The sequence below is a fragment of the Perca fluviatilis genome, chromosome 15 (assembly GCF_010015445.1).
Source record: "Perca fluviatilis chromosome 15, GENO_Pfluv_1.0, whole genome shotgun sequence".
Lineage (NCBI taxonomy): Eukaryota > Metazoa > Chordata > Actinopteri > Perciformes > Percidae > Perca > Perca fluviatilis.
Genome location: NC_053126.1, coordinates 12,101,422 through 12,121,306, shown reverse-complemented (window position 1 = coordinate 12,121,306; position 19,885 = coordinate 12,101,422). Strand labels below are relative to the sequence as shown.

Genomic DNA, 19,885 nt, shown 5'->3' with positions numbered 1-19,885 from the left:
ATAATTAAAGGCCTCAGCAGCTCACTGGCCTCAGACTGTGCATGTGGTCTCACTGTGTGGAAGTGGCGATAGGGAAAAGCAGTGTGAGAGAGAAAAAGAGGGAAGAATGAGATTTTGGAGCTAAAGTTTGAAAGCATAAATAAAGTGTGGGACAGAAAGAGAGAGAGACATTTTGGTCAATTAGATTTGACCACCGTCAATATAATACATCCATGGGCAGCACTAACTGGGTTACCATGGAAGAACTGACCATTCGCTAAGCCCGCCCCCCTTAGTTAATGTTGCTATGTCTGTCAAGCTTTACGTGGATTAGAATAGGCATAGGTTTCATTTACATTTATTGGATTAGGTTTACTTTTTGAGGGCCAAATATATATCATTATTCTAGCAGTCTTTATAGAAACATCCTCAGTTTGCTTGATAACATTACAGTAACACATGAAATGAAAAAAGACGAAACATTGTACTCGGGATGTCATGTCAGATACAGCTTTACTTCACAACACAAAGCATCAGAATTACAGTTTTAAACACACCACTGTGCTTTGTGTACCTTACATATGGAGTTTTAAATAGTTGAAAACAATCAAAGCTCAAGACAGTAATTTATTTAAGTGAGTAACAGTGGATAGTTAGTACTGTTAAAGGCAATTAAAATATGTGTGGCTTTGAGAGGAGAAATATCTACAAATGCCTACAAATGGAAAGTGTGTATGTGTGGTTTCTGATCATTGTAACACATTTAATATTTACAGATGAGGTATCATTGGTATATCAACTGCAATGTACAGAGAAATACCCTGCAACATCAAACTAAGATATGTAGCATTTCAAAGGACATTTGGAAACAGAAAATGTAATGAAAACATTATGCAGTCAAAGTAACACTGCTAATAATTAAGAAGAGAGTGGTGTAACATGGAGTATGACATTTTTTCCAATGTCCTGTCAGTGAAAACATAATTCAGTTTTATGTCTTGCCTTGTCGTGTAATAAATACATTTCTTTCATAAAATAAATCTGTAACTGTTGTATTTCAAATCAACAGAAACTATAAATATCAGCTTATTTTATAAACAAAAGTCAAAAATGATATTCAAAGGCAATGTTTTTTTCCATCCCTTTGGTATGTACTTTTCTTCTAACTTCCGCTTAACATTAATCTTTTAATGGTTTAATAAATAAGCCATTAACCATGTGTGTAACTTGCATATTGGCAGCACTGTGTTCATGTCGGCTTCTATGCTACATCAAAAAAGTAACAGTTCATGTGCTGCATGTCATGTTGAGTCTATACTGAGGCAGAAGTTGGTGGACTTAGTATTCCTCTACCCAGTCCCTGAGAACGTTAGTCCTGTGGAGCATTAAACAGTCAAACTGGGTATGGCCAGGTTGGCTCAGTGGGTAGAGCAGGCGCACTTATACTGAGAGGTTTATACCTTGATGCAGAGGTCCTGGGTCCAAATCTGACCTGTGACAATTTCCTGCATGTCTTCCCCCTTTCTCACCTAGCTGTCCTGTCAAAAATTAAAGGTGGAAAAGGCCAAAAAAAAATAAAAACAGTCAAACTGGCTTTTATCTGGCTTATGACAGGAATCTCCCCTATTAGTCCCAGCCAAAGTCTTGTCCACTCATCTGGTAGAAACGGTGGTTGAAGGGCCTGTAGAAGTCTCTGAGCCTCTGTAGGATCTCGGATGGGATTTGGGGATGGGGTCTACCCTTAGACTTACCAAGGCAGCGAGGTCTGCTGCTCCCTTCTGGCTTCTTCAAGCAGGGAAAACCTTTGGTCTGGTTGAAGTAGAAGTGTTTGTCTGAAACAACCCTTTTCAGACCCAGGAAGTCCTGAACTCGGCCCATCTCCCCTGCCGGATCAGACACCAGCCGCTCACCGCTAACAAACAGAAAATGAGACAAGGGGAAGTACTGAAGCCAGTTCTCCAGATGTTTGGCATAGAGGCCGATGCGCACAGCGCTCCACGTGGTGTCAATCACACCTGTGGTGGAGTTTTTTAAAGCCAGGCTCTGGAAGGATGGAAGGCCTGGGTTCTTGGACAGTGTCTGGGTGTAGTCAGATACAGCCCGCGTCACAGGATCCCTGACCACAACAATGAGCTTGGTTTGGCAGTTCATAATGCAGACACGGCTAGGAGCCTCCTTCGTGACAAAGTAGCTGGGGGTCTTCTCCATGGTGATCTGGCCATCCAGCGTCCGAGGCATCAGGTTCCTAAATGAAAAAAAGAAACTGGTCAGACTCAGAATTCTGATTCATCTCTCAGAGCCATTAATGATGGAGACTGTTTCACTCTGTAATATATCCAGCTGATGTGTCACAATTTGAAAGCTTGATTAGTTGTGCTTTTTTAAAGCCTCTCTTCCTTAGGTGAGACACTTTCTATAAGCCCCTAGGGGTTTTCTTAATCTCACCTGCACAATCTTTATTTTTTATTATTTAACTTTTTTGTGTTATTGTGCAAAATAAACAAATAAAAAACAAATAGGCAGTGGAACAAGCTGTAAACACAACACTGACATTTTACCATGGCCATATATAGTCTATTTGGCTAACGTGCTAAATTGCGTCCACTTGGAGTCGTGTTTGAGTCCACCTGATAAATGTAAATCCAATGTTAACTCTCCTTTTAGCTCTGTTTATGGTTCACCAACTCCTAGGAGGAAACATTGGGTTCTCCAGCTGCTGAATGCTCCACAATGTTCACCGGCCTGTTGTTTACATGTCTGTCTGCTGTTGGGTGCTGGGTAGGTAGTGTACAGTTGGTTTATCAGGGCTCTTTCTTTGAAAACAGTTGCATTCTACACCTGGATACATTGCTAATCACAGCAGTGAGAGTTAACCAAAAGATTAAAGTTGTGGGACGTAAAACCAAAACAATGAGCTAAAAGACACTAAAACACTCTGTGGAGCTGAAGGAAACGCACAGTTGGGTGATAATTCTCTGTGGGCCCATCACTAAGAGTAACAACCCCTTTCACATCATACATACATTTGACCAGTTGTTGATATATAAATATTGCTGAGTGCCAGTTGCATTATCGGTTTACATTTTGTGAAATCGCACCATTAGTATGCCAATTTAATCACATGTGGGGGTAGAAACTGATAAAGCTAAAAGAACATCAAAGGGATAACGTAAACACATTATCTACGCTAAACATTAAAGCAGCCCAAAATCTGTGTGATTAAAGGTCCATACACTGTGTTTATGAACCAGACAGACCATCTGTTGGAGCCTCACTGTAAGGCCTGCACAACAGGACCATCCACTCACTATGGGCCTGATGAGTCAAAACCACAAAGCCTCAAGAACCACTTAACAGCAATTTCCTACAGATTTCCAACCCCCTCCTTTCTTCCTGCAAGAGCATAGTGCCCCCCCCCCCACCACCACCACCACACACAAACTACCCTCACCTCTACTACGAGTTCCTACAAGGACTCAAACAGACCAAACAGACCAAAGTCAGGAAGTGCAAACAGGATGGCAAGCTGCTGAGCTCAGCTAGTGTGTTATACATATGGCTACAATGAGGAGAGATGCTGTGTAGAATACGGCGGTAAAAAGGCATCAGTTGAATGATGTGCTACTATATTTCAGAAATACATTTAGCATTTTAATCCAATGTATATTAATTTGTAATCTAAACCAATGACCGCAAATCTACTATATCTTACATTGTATGTCTAAACTTCAAGCACTAACTGTGCACATCTGCTGTCCTATACACTTTCAGCACTATCTGGCAAACAGGCATTGTGGGTAACATGGTATGCGACAGGCATTTGTTCGTGTCTCCACATTGTGGTGAATTTTGGATTTCAGAGACAAATTGTTTTGCATGACAGACGGATGATGATCAATTTTTTAAACAGCAAATGAATTGCCTGCAGTTCATTTACTCAACACATCTTATTTGTTCCTGGAAACAGAGAGTTCCATGTGGCTTACTATAACATAAACAAGTAAGTAACAAGTCTGTGTGCTTTATTTGTTTCAGATTGGAAGTCTGCAAAAAGTCCAAATGTCAATGACAAGAAAGAAATTGCACTGATGGACATCCAAGGGGAAATTTATTTCAATTTTGGCAGTTGCTCTAGTAAGATTGAAAAGCAAACTGTAGTATTCATAATGTAATAGTCCATTAGACCCAGTGTTCGCTTTCAGATGCGGATACTAAAAAATAACAATTGTCAGCCTTTAAGATGAAACATCAACAGCAAAAGCGAACATTTTGAATCAATTTGATTCAGTTAAAAAAACACACTCTTGTTTGCCATTTAGAAAGCTTGAATGTACCTCTTGAGTGCTATATGCCAAAATTATTAATATTTTCTCAATGTTCCAGCTGAGAGAATGAAATGGGGCAAAGCCTCAATGTGTGAGTAAAAAGGTGCTGATGAAACTGACCCTCCAGTAGTTTTAAAGTACACAAGGCAGTGACTGACTGGGGTTAGGAGCAGCAGTCAGAGATCAAAGAACAGGTTGCACTGTCTTCACTCTTGCTCTGAGGTCAAAACACAGCACAGTGACCCCTTAACAAGCAGCACTCTGCTGTGCATCAGTCATTCAGCAAACCCACATAATGTTATTTCAAATTGTAGTGGAGCTCTCATAGGAAAACTTTGACATTTTGGAAAACACGTTGATGAGAGTTAGATGAGAAAATTGATACCACTCTCATGTCTAGCTATGGTAAATATGGAGCTACCGCCAGCAGCCAGTACCAAAGGTTGCAAAATCCATTTCTAAAGCTTACTAATTAACACATTGTATTTGATTTGTTTAGTCTGTACAAAAACAGAATTATAAAAGCCACATGTTGTGGTTTAAGAGGGTAGGGGGGTTATGTGCCGGTGCAGTTATTTTCTGTGCCCCATAAAAAATAAAACATGTTGTTTTTTAAACTTTTTTATTTTTTTTTAAGGATTAAACAAAAGTAGACATATTGATATTTGTTAGGTTAAGCACTTCTCCCTGTTTCCATTGCTGCACATGACATAAAGAATATAAAGAAGTCATAAAAACAAGGAGTCTTACGAATATATCAATCAAACACATCAAAGAACTTTAATGAAGAGCTGGAACAAGGTCATACACAATACAAATATAATACTGTCAGACAGTGTAGAAGATGAAAAAGAGCTACTTAAAGCTACTTAAGGGAAAATAAAAGGTACAACTGCATGTTTTACATTTAGTGTGCTGCAACTATGAAGAAACCTCTAGTTCTGTAAATATGACAAAGTATTTGTTGTCACATGGAGAGTCCATGACCATAAGTGTGAAGAAGGAAAAAAAAACATTCTTGTTCCTGTGTAAGTTTCGAGTTTCCCCCTTTACTTAAAGTTAAGCCATTTCAAGCCACCCCCATCAAATAAAAGACCATTAATTGATTATTATCCAACTACAAGAGCTGCAAATGGCCTGTCGCTGCCTTTCTGTCCCCTGTTTATCTGTGTCTAATCAATACGTCTGTCTCTATATGACAGATTGTTCACTGTGTGCATGCGCTGTGTATGCACTGTGCATGCGCTGTGTGTGTGTGTGTGTGCGTGAGTGCGTTTGTGCACATACACAAATGTAAATGCAGAGGTGTCAGTGTTTACTGATGAGAAAATGAGTGTTCGTCTCCCTCTCTGTCCTCTCCTCTCTCATCCATACTCCTCTCGATTTGTCCTTCACTCCTTCACATAAGTGTCACTTCAGTAATTGACCATAAGTTGTCTTTCCATACTCATGAATAGTTAATAGTTAATGAATTGTGGCCCCCCCCCTCCCCGCCCTCTCTCTCTGGATCCCTATCTCCCTCATCACAATCTGTCTCATTATCAGAGAATCAATAATAGCCATTTTCTATCATAAATCTGCTCCTGTATGGGATGCCAGGAGAAACTGTAAACAGATCAGGGATGATTAATGTACTGTCAATTTTCCCATGCATGTAAACCTATTTTTTATGTTATTTATGTAGCTCTTTCATTTGACTTAAGGAAACATGTAGTTTAGTCTACTTTTGTGCAAAGAGAGTAACTCAGTGAATGAAGATGTTTTCCATTTAGCCCAGCATTGGAAAGCCTTGCTGACTAGCCACATTAGTCTGGAACTCCCTGCTGCTTAAAGGATGTAGCACTTTTTCTCCCTTAAGTGCTACACCGCTGATTACACTACTGATATGTTCTAGGCAGTCTGGATCAGAAGATTAAATACTAACCCTGGCAACAAGGATGTGGCCAAGATACTTCCTGCCCCCGAGATTATGGGTTCTCCCGTTGAAGTGCTGCAGCTTCATCCCCCCTGTAGTGCCCTAATAAAAGGTATTCTGCACAGAAAGTAAGCTGACTGTAGACAAAAATTATTCCAAAAATCCAATTAGCATGCCATTTTCTAACAACAAAAACAGATCTAAACTTGCATGGGTTATTATATTAATTTACTGGATCATATACTGAATGCTAAACACTGACTTGCTGAAAGAGACTCTACGGCCAACGCTTTCAGAGCTAAAACCCAATTAACGAGGCAGTGGAAAATTAAGGCCGTAAAAAATTAGAGGGGGGCTCACAAAAACTGAAGGAAAACGTTTCCCAGCAGTGCTGCTGTGCTCAGAGGGTGACAGAAGGAGCCTCAGGGCCATGTACGGCCCGTCAGGCTGACAGGATGAGTGTGGGAACCTCGATCTACGCCTTCATGCCTGGATGAAACATATGCTGCTAATCTCCTCTCCAAAATACAACAAAGCAGTTCAACAAGCAGCAAATATAGCAGTTAAAAGAATAGTTTGACATTTTGGGAAATGCGCTTATTTGTTTTCTTGCCGGGAGTTAGATGAGAAGGTACCGATCTCTAAAATGAGAGCGCTATTGATCTATTCATCTAACGCTAGAAAGTTAATAATTGTACTGTATTTCCCCAAATGCCAAACCATTGCTGAAGTATAACCTGGGTGCACTGCAGTGACAAAGCAATAAGGTTCACTATATGCCAATGTCAACACGCTACTGACGCACGCTACTGTCGATGTGATACAACCCAAGACCCTGCACACACGCTAAAGGAGTCATGATTGTCTGTGGGATACTAAGGGCGACTGCCGCCATGCTGTCTACGTGTTCTTTGTCTAAAGAGAAACCTGAGTAAGCGACAAGGCCTCAAACTATAATAGAAGGAAGTCGGAAATAATATAAATTAACATATAAAAACCATACGTAGCCTGAGGACGGGCTTGACACTGAGCATCAACACTATAAACATGCGCCATCACCTCTCTCCATAGACAGAGAGAGGAAGTGGATGGTTAAATCTCTCTGGGAAACTACATAACTGGCAGAAAGACTGTTGCCACCCACAGATTTAAATACATTGTTATCAGATGGTCTATTTCCTTATGAATAATGATGCAGTATTGAGGGAAAGGAGGGTTTTCTCGACAGCAGGTTAGCTGTAGTGCTATTACTCCCACAGAGACTACAGTGTTGTACATTTTCATCTTTGGCGATTTACAGTAGGATACCATTGTAATGAATTTGAATATCTATGTGTGTAGGAAGGTGAATGGGTAGGGGGTAAAATCATGCATATACAGTGTGTGTGTGTGTGTGTGTGTGTGTGTGTGTGTGTGTGTGTGTGTGTGTGTGTGTGTGTGTGTGTGTGTGTGTGTGTGTGTGTGTGTGTGTGTGTGTGTGTGTGTGGGCTTTTCTGTAAAGAAATTAAATATGTGTTGTTGGTCAAGGGCTAATTAGTGACTGCATGGCGTATGAGTGTTCAATCATAATTAAGAGACTCAACAGGATGTCGAATCTGTGCCGATTAGTGATGGATGGGTATTGTTTGAAAATGTTCTAATATCTGCGTCAATACTAAAACATATTACAACATAAACAAATACTTTTTTTTATTGTTTTGAGTAAAAAATGTTTTTTCTACAAAAGCTTTTTTTCTGTTTAACAAAATAAGTCGGTCCACCTCTTTGGTTGAGACAGAATATCTCAACAACACCCACTTTTCTGGAAATAGCAGCGCAATAGAGCATGACTACCAAGCATATGAAACATTTCATTCTGGCCAACTGACACAAAGTATTTTCTTCACTAGCTTACTGCAGTCCGGAGCTAAAACGGCACGACTGAAACATTTTACAGGCGCCCCAAAATGCACCACAATGCGCCTCAAATTATTATAATTCCCACCATATGGGGTGTGAGTGTGGGCCTTTTCAAACCTTATAACACCACCTAGACCCAACTCCAGCCAAACCCCACCACCATTAAAACACAGTACAACTCAACACTACAGAGACCACTTCCTGGTCTGTTACACCAATCAGCCGTGTTCAGCCTCTCTCACTAATGGCCTCGGGGCTGGACACAGAATGAGGTGTCGGGAAAATCACCCTCGGTCTGGAAAACGTAGCCCCATGCACATTAGAGTGCACATTCACATTTTCAACTGTGAAATTATTTAGACTGAAATGGTAAGGGTTTGAATCTTTATTTTGAAAGATCATCACCATTCTCATCCAACAAAATTGATCCAACTAACTTGATGTATATTGACAAGAAGTATATCAAAAATGACCTATACATTATCCTAAAGACCGGCATCGCATTTTACTTCCACCTGTTGTCGCCACGTCATATTTTTATGTACAAAACTCTGTCTTTTTAAAGACCATGTCATTTTCAGCAGTGCTGTCATTTCTCCTTGCCCTTGTGCCACTGCCCTTTAAGGATTTCTACTACATTTTAATAGCAATCCGATCGGGCATGGCCTTTGGTGTCAAGACTGTAGGTCAGCCAATTGACAAGCTTTCAAAATATTGATGGAACTTGTGGACTAGTGCTTTTCCAGAAAATAAAAATGCAGACATGCATGTTTTTTATAAATTAAATATATAGAGACTGGTCATTCGTTTTCTAGGGTGTTATGATGTTGTTAGATCCAACGCCGTGTAACTGCACGGTGTTTATCAAATAACAACTGCTTGTTCTGCTACAAGACAACAACAACAAATGTTCTCATTTTAACATCATCAAGAAACTGAAGATACAACTTAAAAAAAGAATTAATCTATGAGCTTGTCATTCGAGTCCATGTCATGGTGACGAAGCCGTGACGATCACAACCATTATGCCATGGAAAGCTGAGGTTTCTTAGTTTTCTGTGGTGGCTCTCAAGTCCCATATGAAACTTATCATTCCATGAAGTCCCCTTAAAGCCATAAAACAACACAGAAATTCATTAAATCTTTGCTTCATTCTGAAAGCACTATTTGTGGCTTTTTCATTCCTGTAATGGGCTCGTATGCACACATGCAAAGGACAGAAGGGGACGGAAAGACAGGCTGTGTGGAGTGGAAAGAGAGAGAGAAGACTGACGGGATCGCTCAAGATAAAAGCAATGGAAAACACACATGAATGAGGTCTAAGTTTGTCTCGCAGAAGACAATGCTGTTGGAACAACATGCACGGGAGGGAACTGCTGCGCCTGTGAAGTGTCTCCAGCATGGAGATCGCCAATATCTGACAGCAATATATGACCGTGCATGACTCTCAACCATCTGCTAAAATCGCCTAAAGTTTGTGCTTATTTCTCCATCCAAGACATGTGGAAACAGCATCGCAATGCACAAATTGTTATCAGAAATGCTCATCTGAAACGATGTGTCTTTGGCAAAGGCTATTTTTTTATTACTTAGTATGACTTGTCTACAAAATTATAAAAAATGTTCAGATTCGGATGCATTTGAATATGTATTTTATATTGATTATGGCTGAACTACAAGCATGCAAAGGTCATAAGCGTCTGAAAGGGAGAGTCGATAAAGTAATAAGACAATGTAGGTTAATTGATGATTTACTAAGATTAAATTAATGATCCAGTGAAATATTTATACCCATATATATATACCGTAGAAATACAATCCTGTTGACCTGAGAGCTGCAGATGAAGCGGGGAACATCAACAAGATAAAATGTCAAAGCTCAGGGTTGGCTTTTCAGAGCCGGTCATACACAGCAGGCACGAATCCCTCATATGGGAAAGTGTGTGTGTGTGTGTGTGTGTGTGTGTGTGTGTGTGTGTGTGTGTGTGTGTGTGTGTGTGTGTGTGTGTGTGTGTGTGTGTGTGTGTGTGTGTGTGTGTGTGTGTGTGTGCAGTGTTAGCTTTCAGATGTGACAGTGAGTTGACCTGGTGTTCACTAACAGTCAGGAGGACTTGCTTGTTCCACATGGATAAGCTCTTGCTGTCACTGACACACACACACACAAACACACACACACACACACACACACACATACACAAACAGAAAACACAGCGCTGAGCTTGACGATTTCCTGAACTTTCTCTGTGGGTCACTGTTAGAGACAGCAAACAGATTTTCCCCAATTTCTGAGATTCAGTGACAACAAGGGATTCATCTTTCAGTGATTTCACATGCTGCTGTCACTATTGTTGTGTTGATCCCTACAACTCTTCTCCACCTCCTCAAGCTAGGTTTACTTCTATCAAGAATAGAAAACAGCCAATATTAAAACATACCAGTATGTTTAGTAGATTGCACCCATCAGAACTAATTTAACGGGACCTTCTGCCCTGCAGTCCACCTGCCTACCTGTCATATTACAAATCCATAAACATTCCACTGAAAATATGGCATCACAACACAATTATATATTCCACATGGAGTCTCTCCTTCTGCTTTGCTTTTGAAGATTGATATTAGAACTAAAATGATTACGTAATAGTTAGATTTGACAGAAAATAAACAAGAAAAGCAACTGTTTTGATAATCAATTTATCTTTAACTCATTTTTTAAAGCTAAAATGCCAAACATCTCAGGGGTTCCAGCTTCTCAAATTTAAGGATAAGTAGCTTTTCTTTTTCATATATGATAGAAAACTAAGTATCGGTGGGGTTTATGCTGTCAATTGAACACAAAAAGAAACTGAATATGTCACCTTAAGCTCTAATTGTAAGGTGCAGCTCTGATTTCTACTTATCTTACTTTCACAGACCATGCTGGTGTTGCTGTGTTGCAGCACCAACAAAACTTCAGCATTAAAGCATAACAGTTTTACAGCACCAGTCAGGCTAATTTAAACACACAAAAACACACATAAAACATGCCCTGGAAACACCAGGTCCGCCACAGGTATTTCCACATAAAGACATCCTCTACACTTAAAGAAGAGTAAGGAGAAGTAAAGCCAGACGAGACAGGGGAAAAGAGGGAGAGAATGTGGTGAGAAGGTTGAATAAAAGGAGAAAGACGGATGGAATATAGCAGAGGAAAGTGCAAATGTGTAAATTAGGAGTAAAGGGAGCTAAATGCTAACTTGCATATGTGTGTGTGTGTGTGTGTGTGTGTGTGTGTGTGTGTGTGTGTGTGTGTGTGTGTGTGTGTGTGTGTGTGTGTGTGTGTGTGTGTGTGTGTGTGTGTGTGTGTGTGTGTGTGATGCATGTGTTTATGTGCAGTGAGAAAAACAGAGAGGAAGCTTAGCAGCATGCTAAAATTATCAGTGGTGAAAGTGTTTCCATGTGTCCTTATGTTCTCAGTTAAAACACAGCTAAGGGGGTGGGGGGGTGAAAAAAATAAAACAAGAGAAGATTAAATTACACCTTAGAATTTCAAGTACCATCATGCTATCAAAGTGCTTGTTTATCAGTGCTCTTCATCCTGTGCAACCTGTGTCTCTCCTTACGGCACCTTCAATACTATGCTCACGGGTCAAAAATAGTATTCTGACACTGGTGAATAGTTTGAAGCAAAACTGGGATGTTCTCTGGGAGCTTGTAGAGCATCTGGAGATGATCCAGACCAGCTTCATCCAGACCTTAATCCTTCTTTACGGCCTTAACTACACCCAAATGATAGCTCTGGTCAGCCTGGTCACCCCAAATCAGCTGCTGTCACTGCGACAGTAGCCGATGAACATTTTATGTGCAACATTATTGTGACATGCAGCCAGGCCAAACATGAATTAATTTGTATCAATCAGGTTTATATCCTTTATATGTGGAAAACATATGAGCGTAATCACTATACTGGTTGCATGACTTCCTTCTCTTACAGAACCACTCAGACCAAGGTGGAAGTGTTAATACAAGATGTCATGTTGAAGGGTATAAATGGTGTTTAGATGACTGTCAAGATGATGAACTGCTCCTCAGAGACCTTTTGATCTACAGTGCAGCATGCAGGGAGAATATTGGCTTATGGTGATCTGAATATATCATTGACAGGAGACATCAGCACTTCTGCACAGGTGACGCCACTGCTACTCATCTGACCCTTCATCCTTTATTGTAAATATTTAAAAACGTATCATATTCCTATTGGGACTTAATGCACGTCTGAGGCACCCAATAGTGACTCTAGTGGTGTTTATCGCAGATTAAAGGTCATATTTGGACAATGCTCTATTGGCCCGTGTGCCCTTTATTTAGACCAATGCTAATAACTAGTTACATATTCATGAGAAGTGTAAAAAACAAAAACTAAAAGTTCTTGCAATTCCCCCTAATTTGTCTGGGAAAATGGAGCTAAAAGGCAACTTGCATGTGCATGTGTGTTTGTGTGTTTCCTACCTGTACCACTCCAGTCCTCTATCATAAAACCTGTCGAAGAAGTGAGGCTCCGCGCCGACCGCTCTTACGTCCGGGTGGATGCGGAGAAACTCCAGCAGGGCGCGGGTTCCTCCTTTCTTTACGCCGATTATAATCGCCTGCGGAAACCTTTTGGTCCCGAAAGTGTTGGACACAGGGATGCCGTTTTTCTGGGCGCTTTCCTTTGCGCTGTCCGGCATGTGTTGAGGCAGCTGTCCATGCGCGTCCACCTGTCCTGCGTCCGCGGAGGCTGTGCGGTTCCGGCGAGACGGCGCGTCTGGGAAGAGACGCGGCGATGATGGTCGCAGCTCGTCCAAAACGCGGCGATGATCGTCCAGAATGTCATAGTCTGAAGCGTGTTGGCTGTATAAACTTCTTGGAGCCGAATCGCAGAATCCGGTAAGGCAGTAGAAGAAGTAGGTGAAGATCAGGACCATGGTAAAAAACACCGAGACTTTGGAGAGCACCTTGCCAAAGTTGAACCTGACTCTGCATATACTACATCCCATGAGTTGATCTCCTGCTCGGTGCCTAAGGGCCAACACGGGGACAGCATGCTTCTTCTTCCTACATTGATTGGAGCTGATGCTGGTAAATTTGATGTCTCCAAACCTGTTGCGCAAAAGTGAGGCTTCACATGGAGAGCTTGAGTGGGATGGTGGATTTGTCAAAAAATGATCCTCGTAATCTTTGTCTCTTTTTGTCAGAAAAGACAGAAAGGATCCCTCGTCAATAAAGAAAGTTTAGTCATTTAACATGACTCGTTTATTTGCAGTCTCTTCCAGGCTGCTGTGTGTGTGCGCTCTGAGGTCTACTAATCTCTCATTCAAGGTTTCTCCTCTGCCTTTCCTACGCCCTTCTTTAAACGTCTCCTCCCCTCCTTCCTCAAGCTATAGATAAACATGCCTCAATGGGACATAAACTCTAGAGGCTCGAGCAGTAGCTTAACCTATCTTTATTTTTTATGGCGAACATATTCAAATGTATTGTTCATTCGTAACATAAATTACATTAGCCTATGTGCATACTATACTTGATGCGTATTAAAAACCCATTGAAGTTTTTGTTTCTGTCTTGAGTTAAATATGTCTAAAGTTATATGTGATATGTTTTTGTGGAACGTTGTAACATGAACAAAATATCATAAATGCTTTATTATGAGCTACAGGCAAATCACTGTTTTACAAATGTAAGCTGACCCCACAGAGGAAAATCCTCCTTGCCCCTTTGAACCTATATGATAGATGTCTCTGTGAATAAAAGAAGCCCTGAGGATGTCTATCCAAAACCTCTTGCACTCTCCCTGCACCCTGAGACTCAACACTGAACCAACACACAGTGACAAGTCTCCCGACACAAACCTCCAAACAATAGGCCTGGAGCGAGGAGGGGGCCCCTTCAACTGCTCTGTCCCATAAATACAGTATCTGAGGCTGAGTGTGGCACCTTAGGGGCTGTACAGGAAGGATCAGTACTGGGATGTTCCCCGACTCTGTAAAGCTGGAGCAGGTGTAGAGTTTCTTCTGGCAAAGAGATGGAGTTTGAACCTGAGATGGAGTTCAGACTTTGAACCTGACTAACACACCGAGCGGCTGTTTGAATGGATGAGGTGATGGAAAGAGAGTGAGGAGGAGAGGTAAAGGGGAACTGAGGTAGATAATCTGTCTGAGAAAGAGCTGCACACACACACTCACACACACTCACACACTCAGCCCTGGGGCACAGTATGTTTTAGACAGAGATAGTGGATGAATTTGGCAAACTCACTGTGTTGGCTAATAGAGGAGTTTATATTTTAATCTTTATTCAGGTCTCTTCCTCTATATCCTCAGAGAAAATAGAGATTGCTTGGTTAAAAAAACTTAAAGGAGAAGTTCAACATTGATACCACTCTCAAGTCTGTATAGTGAATAAGAAGCTACCGCCAGGAGTCGGCTAACTTAGCTTAGCACAACGATTGGAAACGGGGAAACAGCTAGTCTGGCTCTGTCCAAAGGTATCAAAATCCACCTACCAGCACAGCTAAAGCTTACTTATTAACATTGTTGTATCTTCTTTGTCTAGTGCGTAAAAAAAACCAAAGTGTGAAATTGACAGATTTAACCAGGTTTATGTGCTGGACAATTTGTTGGCAACCAGCGAAGACTCCAAGAAGTTAGCCTTCTGGTCCCAAACTTTTTAAATAGTCCGGCACACAAAGAATACATTTTTGCTATATAGGATGCGCTTATTCACTTTCTTGTCGAGAGTTAGATGAGAAGATCAACACCACTCTCATGTAGTGGACAAGAAAGTGAATAACCTATATCACGAAATCTTAAACTATTCCTTTAAGGAATATATAAACTTTTCAAAGTTAAGCATTACAAAGCATGTAAAACCAGTTTGACAAAAAAGTGCTCAAACAAAGGTCTCTGCGCATTCTGACATAACCCAGGCAAATATAGAATAATGATATGTTTTGAAGCACAAACAGCCATTGTAAATCCATCCAAAGTGAGGCCAGCCTGGCACTGAGGAATTCACAGCTTTGGAAATGACTTGGAATGAATGTCTGCTGGCTAGCGGCAGATTCAGTCAGAATGAGGTCAGGATCCAGGCTTTGCTTTCATCAGACATTTTATTTGCTTTTCCCTCATGCTAATTGCTCTAGTTGGAGTTATACTGACAGGTTTGGACACAGAAACATAAACAGCGTGATTAAGGAAACAAACAGGCAGCAGCAGTGTTGGGGAAACAAATACGACATGCAAGTTGTGAACTGCGTCTGTATGTATATGATTGCGGTTGGATAATAAGTCTCTCTGTTGATGTCTTTTTGTGTGCACGTCTCTACATCTTTGTGTACAGTACAATGCGCTCGCATTCATGTATTTATACTGTACCTGCGCTGTTTGTGCAGTGCAGACTACATTTCCAACTGCGGTGCCTTCAGGTGTGTGCTGCTGCTGCATCCCTGATAAAGATTTCCATAGCCAGAGGCCAGCTGATGCTGTATACATGTGTCAGCCATTACAGCAAATTACAAACCTTAAGCAAAAGCAGAATGTTCCACTCTCATTTAGTAATTTCCAGTATGAGGAAGAAGCTGTCGGCCATTTGCGATAACCGCAAGATACCCGGCAGAATCTCCTTAAAGCCATCATGACAGATCTTTGAAACCACCGCCCAGGAGATACTCATTTAGCGGTGCAGAGGTATGGCTGTAGTTTACTACAAATGGAACTTTTTTTTTTTATTGTGTCTGGAATGAGATATTTAGTAATGAACTCCAGATTGAAGATGTACATATATCAGAGGATTTTCCCACTGTTTGAAACTGGTTTTCTATGCAGTGATGTGGGTATTATCTCAAAACAATCTAATTTAATGCTCACATTGTGGTGTCTGAAGTGCAGGTCCTTTGAAGAAATAAAAGATGTCACACACACTCTCTGCTATATGTTAGATGCTCAATGGCCAAGCCCTTGGCTAGGGAGGCTCACTGAATACAAAACCCAACAACAAAGCAACTGTGACTCCCCACCCTTCTCCTGGAGCCTTCCCAAACTTTCATCTGCAAACGCAAGCAAGGTCAGTAAGAATGATGAATGGATAACGAGACGGAGGACTGAACAGAATCACTCTGATCTCTCCATCCACACACAATGTCCCCCCTTCCCCGCATCTTCCTCTTCTCCTCCCACCCTCCAACCCTTGCGTCCCACCACCTTCACACAGGTGCCTCGACCTTTTTCGCCTCCAGGAGAACTTCCAGACTTCCAGACTTGCCCTGCAGCTCTATAGAGACATCACTGAAAGGATGACTGTACTAAAGATCTGAGAGGAGAGATGTGTGGAGCTTACGCAACAGCCTCAACCGCCTTGAAAGCATTAAACAGTGTAAGACCGACATAATGCCTCGAGTTCAACATTGGAGTAATTTATATCAGAGGAAAAGTTTGCCTTTGCGATCCATTCCAACTCCATCCCATTCCAACCTCCTGGCACCCAATGCCAGGAGGTTCAGTTACATAACTGATATACATGTATAGAGATAGTAGCCCACAGATATTTTTCAAATAAACAAAATTGCATGCAAGCCCTCCACGACCGCCAGAAACCAGCTGCACAGAACAATTTTCAATGTGTCTTTCATCTTGGCAATAAAAACTAAAATGCCTTTCCGGGGAGCAAGTCTGCACAGGAGTCTTGTGTTATTTACCATCTCTGTGTGCTTAATTGTAGCAGTAGAATCAGGAGAGCGAGGATCTAAAGAGTACAGAGAGGATTTAAACTGAATGACAATCATGTCATCGCACAAGCCGCAGACCATTTGGGAAATGCCTTCTTTTCTAATCCGCAGCTCTGCGGTGAAAAGTGGGATCTGGTGGTTGGCTCCTAAATTGATATGGGGTGTGTTGGCGAGGGTGGAGGCACAAGGAGAGGTGGGAGGTGGGGGTGTGAGGGGAACTTGCGTGTGCCTATATGTGTTTGTGTCTTCCTGACAGAAGACGGGCGTGAGTGAGAGAGAAATGGAGTGAGAAAGAGGTTAAAAAAGAGACAACTGTGATTAATTCAGTATTCAGTTTCATGCCTCCCAGCTCACTTTGGGGGATTCACTAAGACATGTGGCTGCAAATCTGACAGAGCCGTGAAGGTGAAAGATTTTGAGCTGTAGCTCGTGTCTGACTGTAAATGTGAAGTCTGTCAATATGCGTGCAGAGTCTTTTATTCCTTTAGGGTGTTATGCATGCATCCATATGACTGTGGAGGCCTATTGTTCCGCTCTGCGTGCACATGTACCGCTTGTGGTACCCAATCCCAGACTGTTACTTACTGAAATGCTTGTGGGCTGCTCCATGTGGCTTCCCTTCATTGAAAGGCCTCGTCGTCTTAGACGTTGATTGCCGTGACGTCAGCTCCAAACCGCAGCCCTGCCTTTTATGTGTCACTGTCACCATCTATTTCCGCCCAGTGTGTGAAAAACAACTTTCTTTCCATCTTTCAAATTCACTGACACGGACGGTTGGATCGAACACTGTGCTACTGTTACTAGGCCAGAACCGCCACCCAAATGGAAGTGCTCGTTAATTTTCACACTCGGCTTATACAAAACAATTGGACGGGCTAAAGATGCGTGTGAACAAGCAACTGGGTGAATGTCTCAATAATAAACTGGGGTCTATGTGTTCATTTGTGTAAACAAGTCAAACCTGGACAATCTCTGTAAATAAAAACAGTCATCAGATGGGTGTTAACTGACTGTAATTACTGGTGTAAAACCACAGCAGTTTGTTTCTCCACTCTCTGGAGTTTCCCATGTTTTTGGAATTCCAACCTGTCACATCGACTGTGAGAAAAGAGAGCTGTCATCCTAAAAAGAAAGAAAACGCTCTGTCCTTTGCCTCACTGTTGAGTCAGGTCTGCTAAAATAGTATCAACTGTCCTGTGAAATCCTGCAGGCCAGTGTGTGTGTGTGTGTGTGTGTGTGTGTGTGTGTGTGTGTGTGTGTGTGTGTGTGTGTGTGTGTGTGTGTGTGTGTGTGTGTGTGTGTGTGTGTGTGTGTCAAACTGTTGCAGAAACAGGAGATGGGCTTCTACCCTGTGGGGTCAGTCTGCATTTCACAGGAATTCAAAATCATGTGCGACTCAAACAAGCAAACCATCAGCGAAGGTGCTGACGGTTGTTTTGGCCAAAGGGGACAGGAGTGTAGCAAATATGTCATCCACCAGGGAAAAAAACAGGCCTAGTTGGAGATAAATTAACTTTTTAAAATTTTATATTTCACAGGATGTTTTTTTTGAGTTTGAACCATTTAACTCAAATGTTTTCTTATTATAATATTAATATTTTAAAATGTTCAAAATGTTCATAATTGCATGGAAAAATACTGCGTTGTGTGATTTTTATCTTCATCCAAAGTTTAAACCAAACAAGAGGAAAGGGCTTGGCTGGAGGAAAATGAAAACAAGCCTAAGACATTGGGTAAAACGCTTATTTGTTTTCTTGCCGAGAGGTAGATGGGAAGATTGCTGTGAGTGGTGTCTAAATAGGCTAAATATGGAGCGACAGCTAGCAGCCGATTACCTTAGCTTATAACAAAAAAAATACCAAGCTAAAACAGAGACAAATCTCTATCTCCGTCCAAACAAAATCTGTCTCCCAGCAACTCTAAACCTCACTATTTAACAGGTTATATCTCGTTTGTACAAACAATAAAGTGTAAAAACGATTATTGGACTTTTTTGGTCGTAAAATGGTGAATTGTCACTTGTAAGGCCTTTTCATACATGCTATTGTAACAAGTGTTAATGCTGAGCTTCATTGCACTGGTCTTCATTATTCATGACTGGAGTGAATAGAGTCTGAATGTGTTTATCATATATATACTGTATATGTGTTTATTATATGTGATAGATGGCCTTTTATGAAAGGCTTAATGGTCAGTTTATAATGGTCAGCTTAATACCTCTGGGGCTCTGTGGATTTCTAAAGCAAAGACAGTGAGCTCATATGCTTCCACTGCTGGTAATAATAATAAAAATAGGCCTCACTGATGTAACGCTATCGCTTATCCTATATGGTCAGGTTTTATACCTTTCACTACTACTACTACGTGTAATTTCGGAGACTTATAATGTCCATAGCATAACGTCAACTAATGCACTTGGAAATGAATGGTTCTATATAAGTTACCTTGATAACAAAGCATGTTTATCCTTCTTTTTTAGGCTTCTCACAATCAAAAGCAAGTTCAACTGCTATACTTCCCCAGATGTTGTCTTTATGTTAGCTGTCTTTATAACCTTTATTTTGCTTGTCAAAAGAGGACACTATTTTGCGAGACCAAATGGATCAATGGATCAATGGGTATGAACGGTATGAACAGAATTATGACATTGACATCCGAGGGTTTAACACAATGACGATAGAGAAGCGACCAAGCAGCTTTTTGTTTACATTCAACATAGCGGCCACCGAAGCGCAGCAACCCGTTGATGCCACTGTCGCTGCTACGTCACCCAGATCGTTGGTCTGATTGGTTGAAGGACTATCCAATTGCGTACAGAGTCATTTGAACTATGCCCGTTGATCACGCCTCTTGTGCAGTAGAAAATACAGAGCAGACTCCCCACACTAATGTTCAATCTTAAAAGATTGAGCTTGGTCTGGTGATAGCCAGACTAGTAAGTTAGTATTTACCGTACAACTATGAGAGTGGTATCGAACTTCCCATCTAACTCTCAGCAAGAAAGCAAATTTGTCAAAATGTTGATACGAT

The 19,885-nt window shown here is 41.2% G+C and overlaps 1 protein-coding gene across 1 annotated transcript; it reads right to left on the bottom strand.

The window, feature by feature from the left end:
* Positions 1-480: 480 nt before the first annotated feature.
* LOC120573928 (heparan sulfate glucosamine 3-O-sulfotransferase 6-like) lies at positions 481-13,447 on the bottom strand. The gene is made up of 2 exons (XM_039823844.1): positions 12,604-13,447; positions 481-2,224 (listed from the first exon to the last, which is right to left on the bottom strand). Exons 1-2 carry the CDS (start codon positions 13,128-13,130, stop codon positions 1,606-1,608), a joined length of 1,146 nt encoding a protein of 381 aa, XP_039679778.1. The 5' UTR covers positions 13,131-13,447; the 3' UTR covers positions 481-1,605.
* Positions 13,448-19,885: the final 6,438 nt, after the last annotated feature.

Coding starts and splice junctions, on each gene's coding strand:
- LOC120573928 (XM_039823844.1), bottom strand. CDS start 13,130: ATGGGATGTAGTATATGCAGAGTCAGGTTCAACTTTGGCAAGGTGCTC. Junction 2,225..12,603: donor AGAGGACTGGAGTGGTACAG/GTAGGAAACACA, acceptor TTTTTCATTTAG/GAACCTGATGCCTCGGACGC.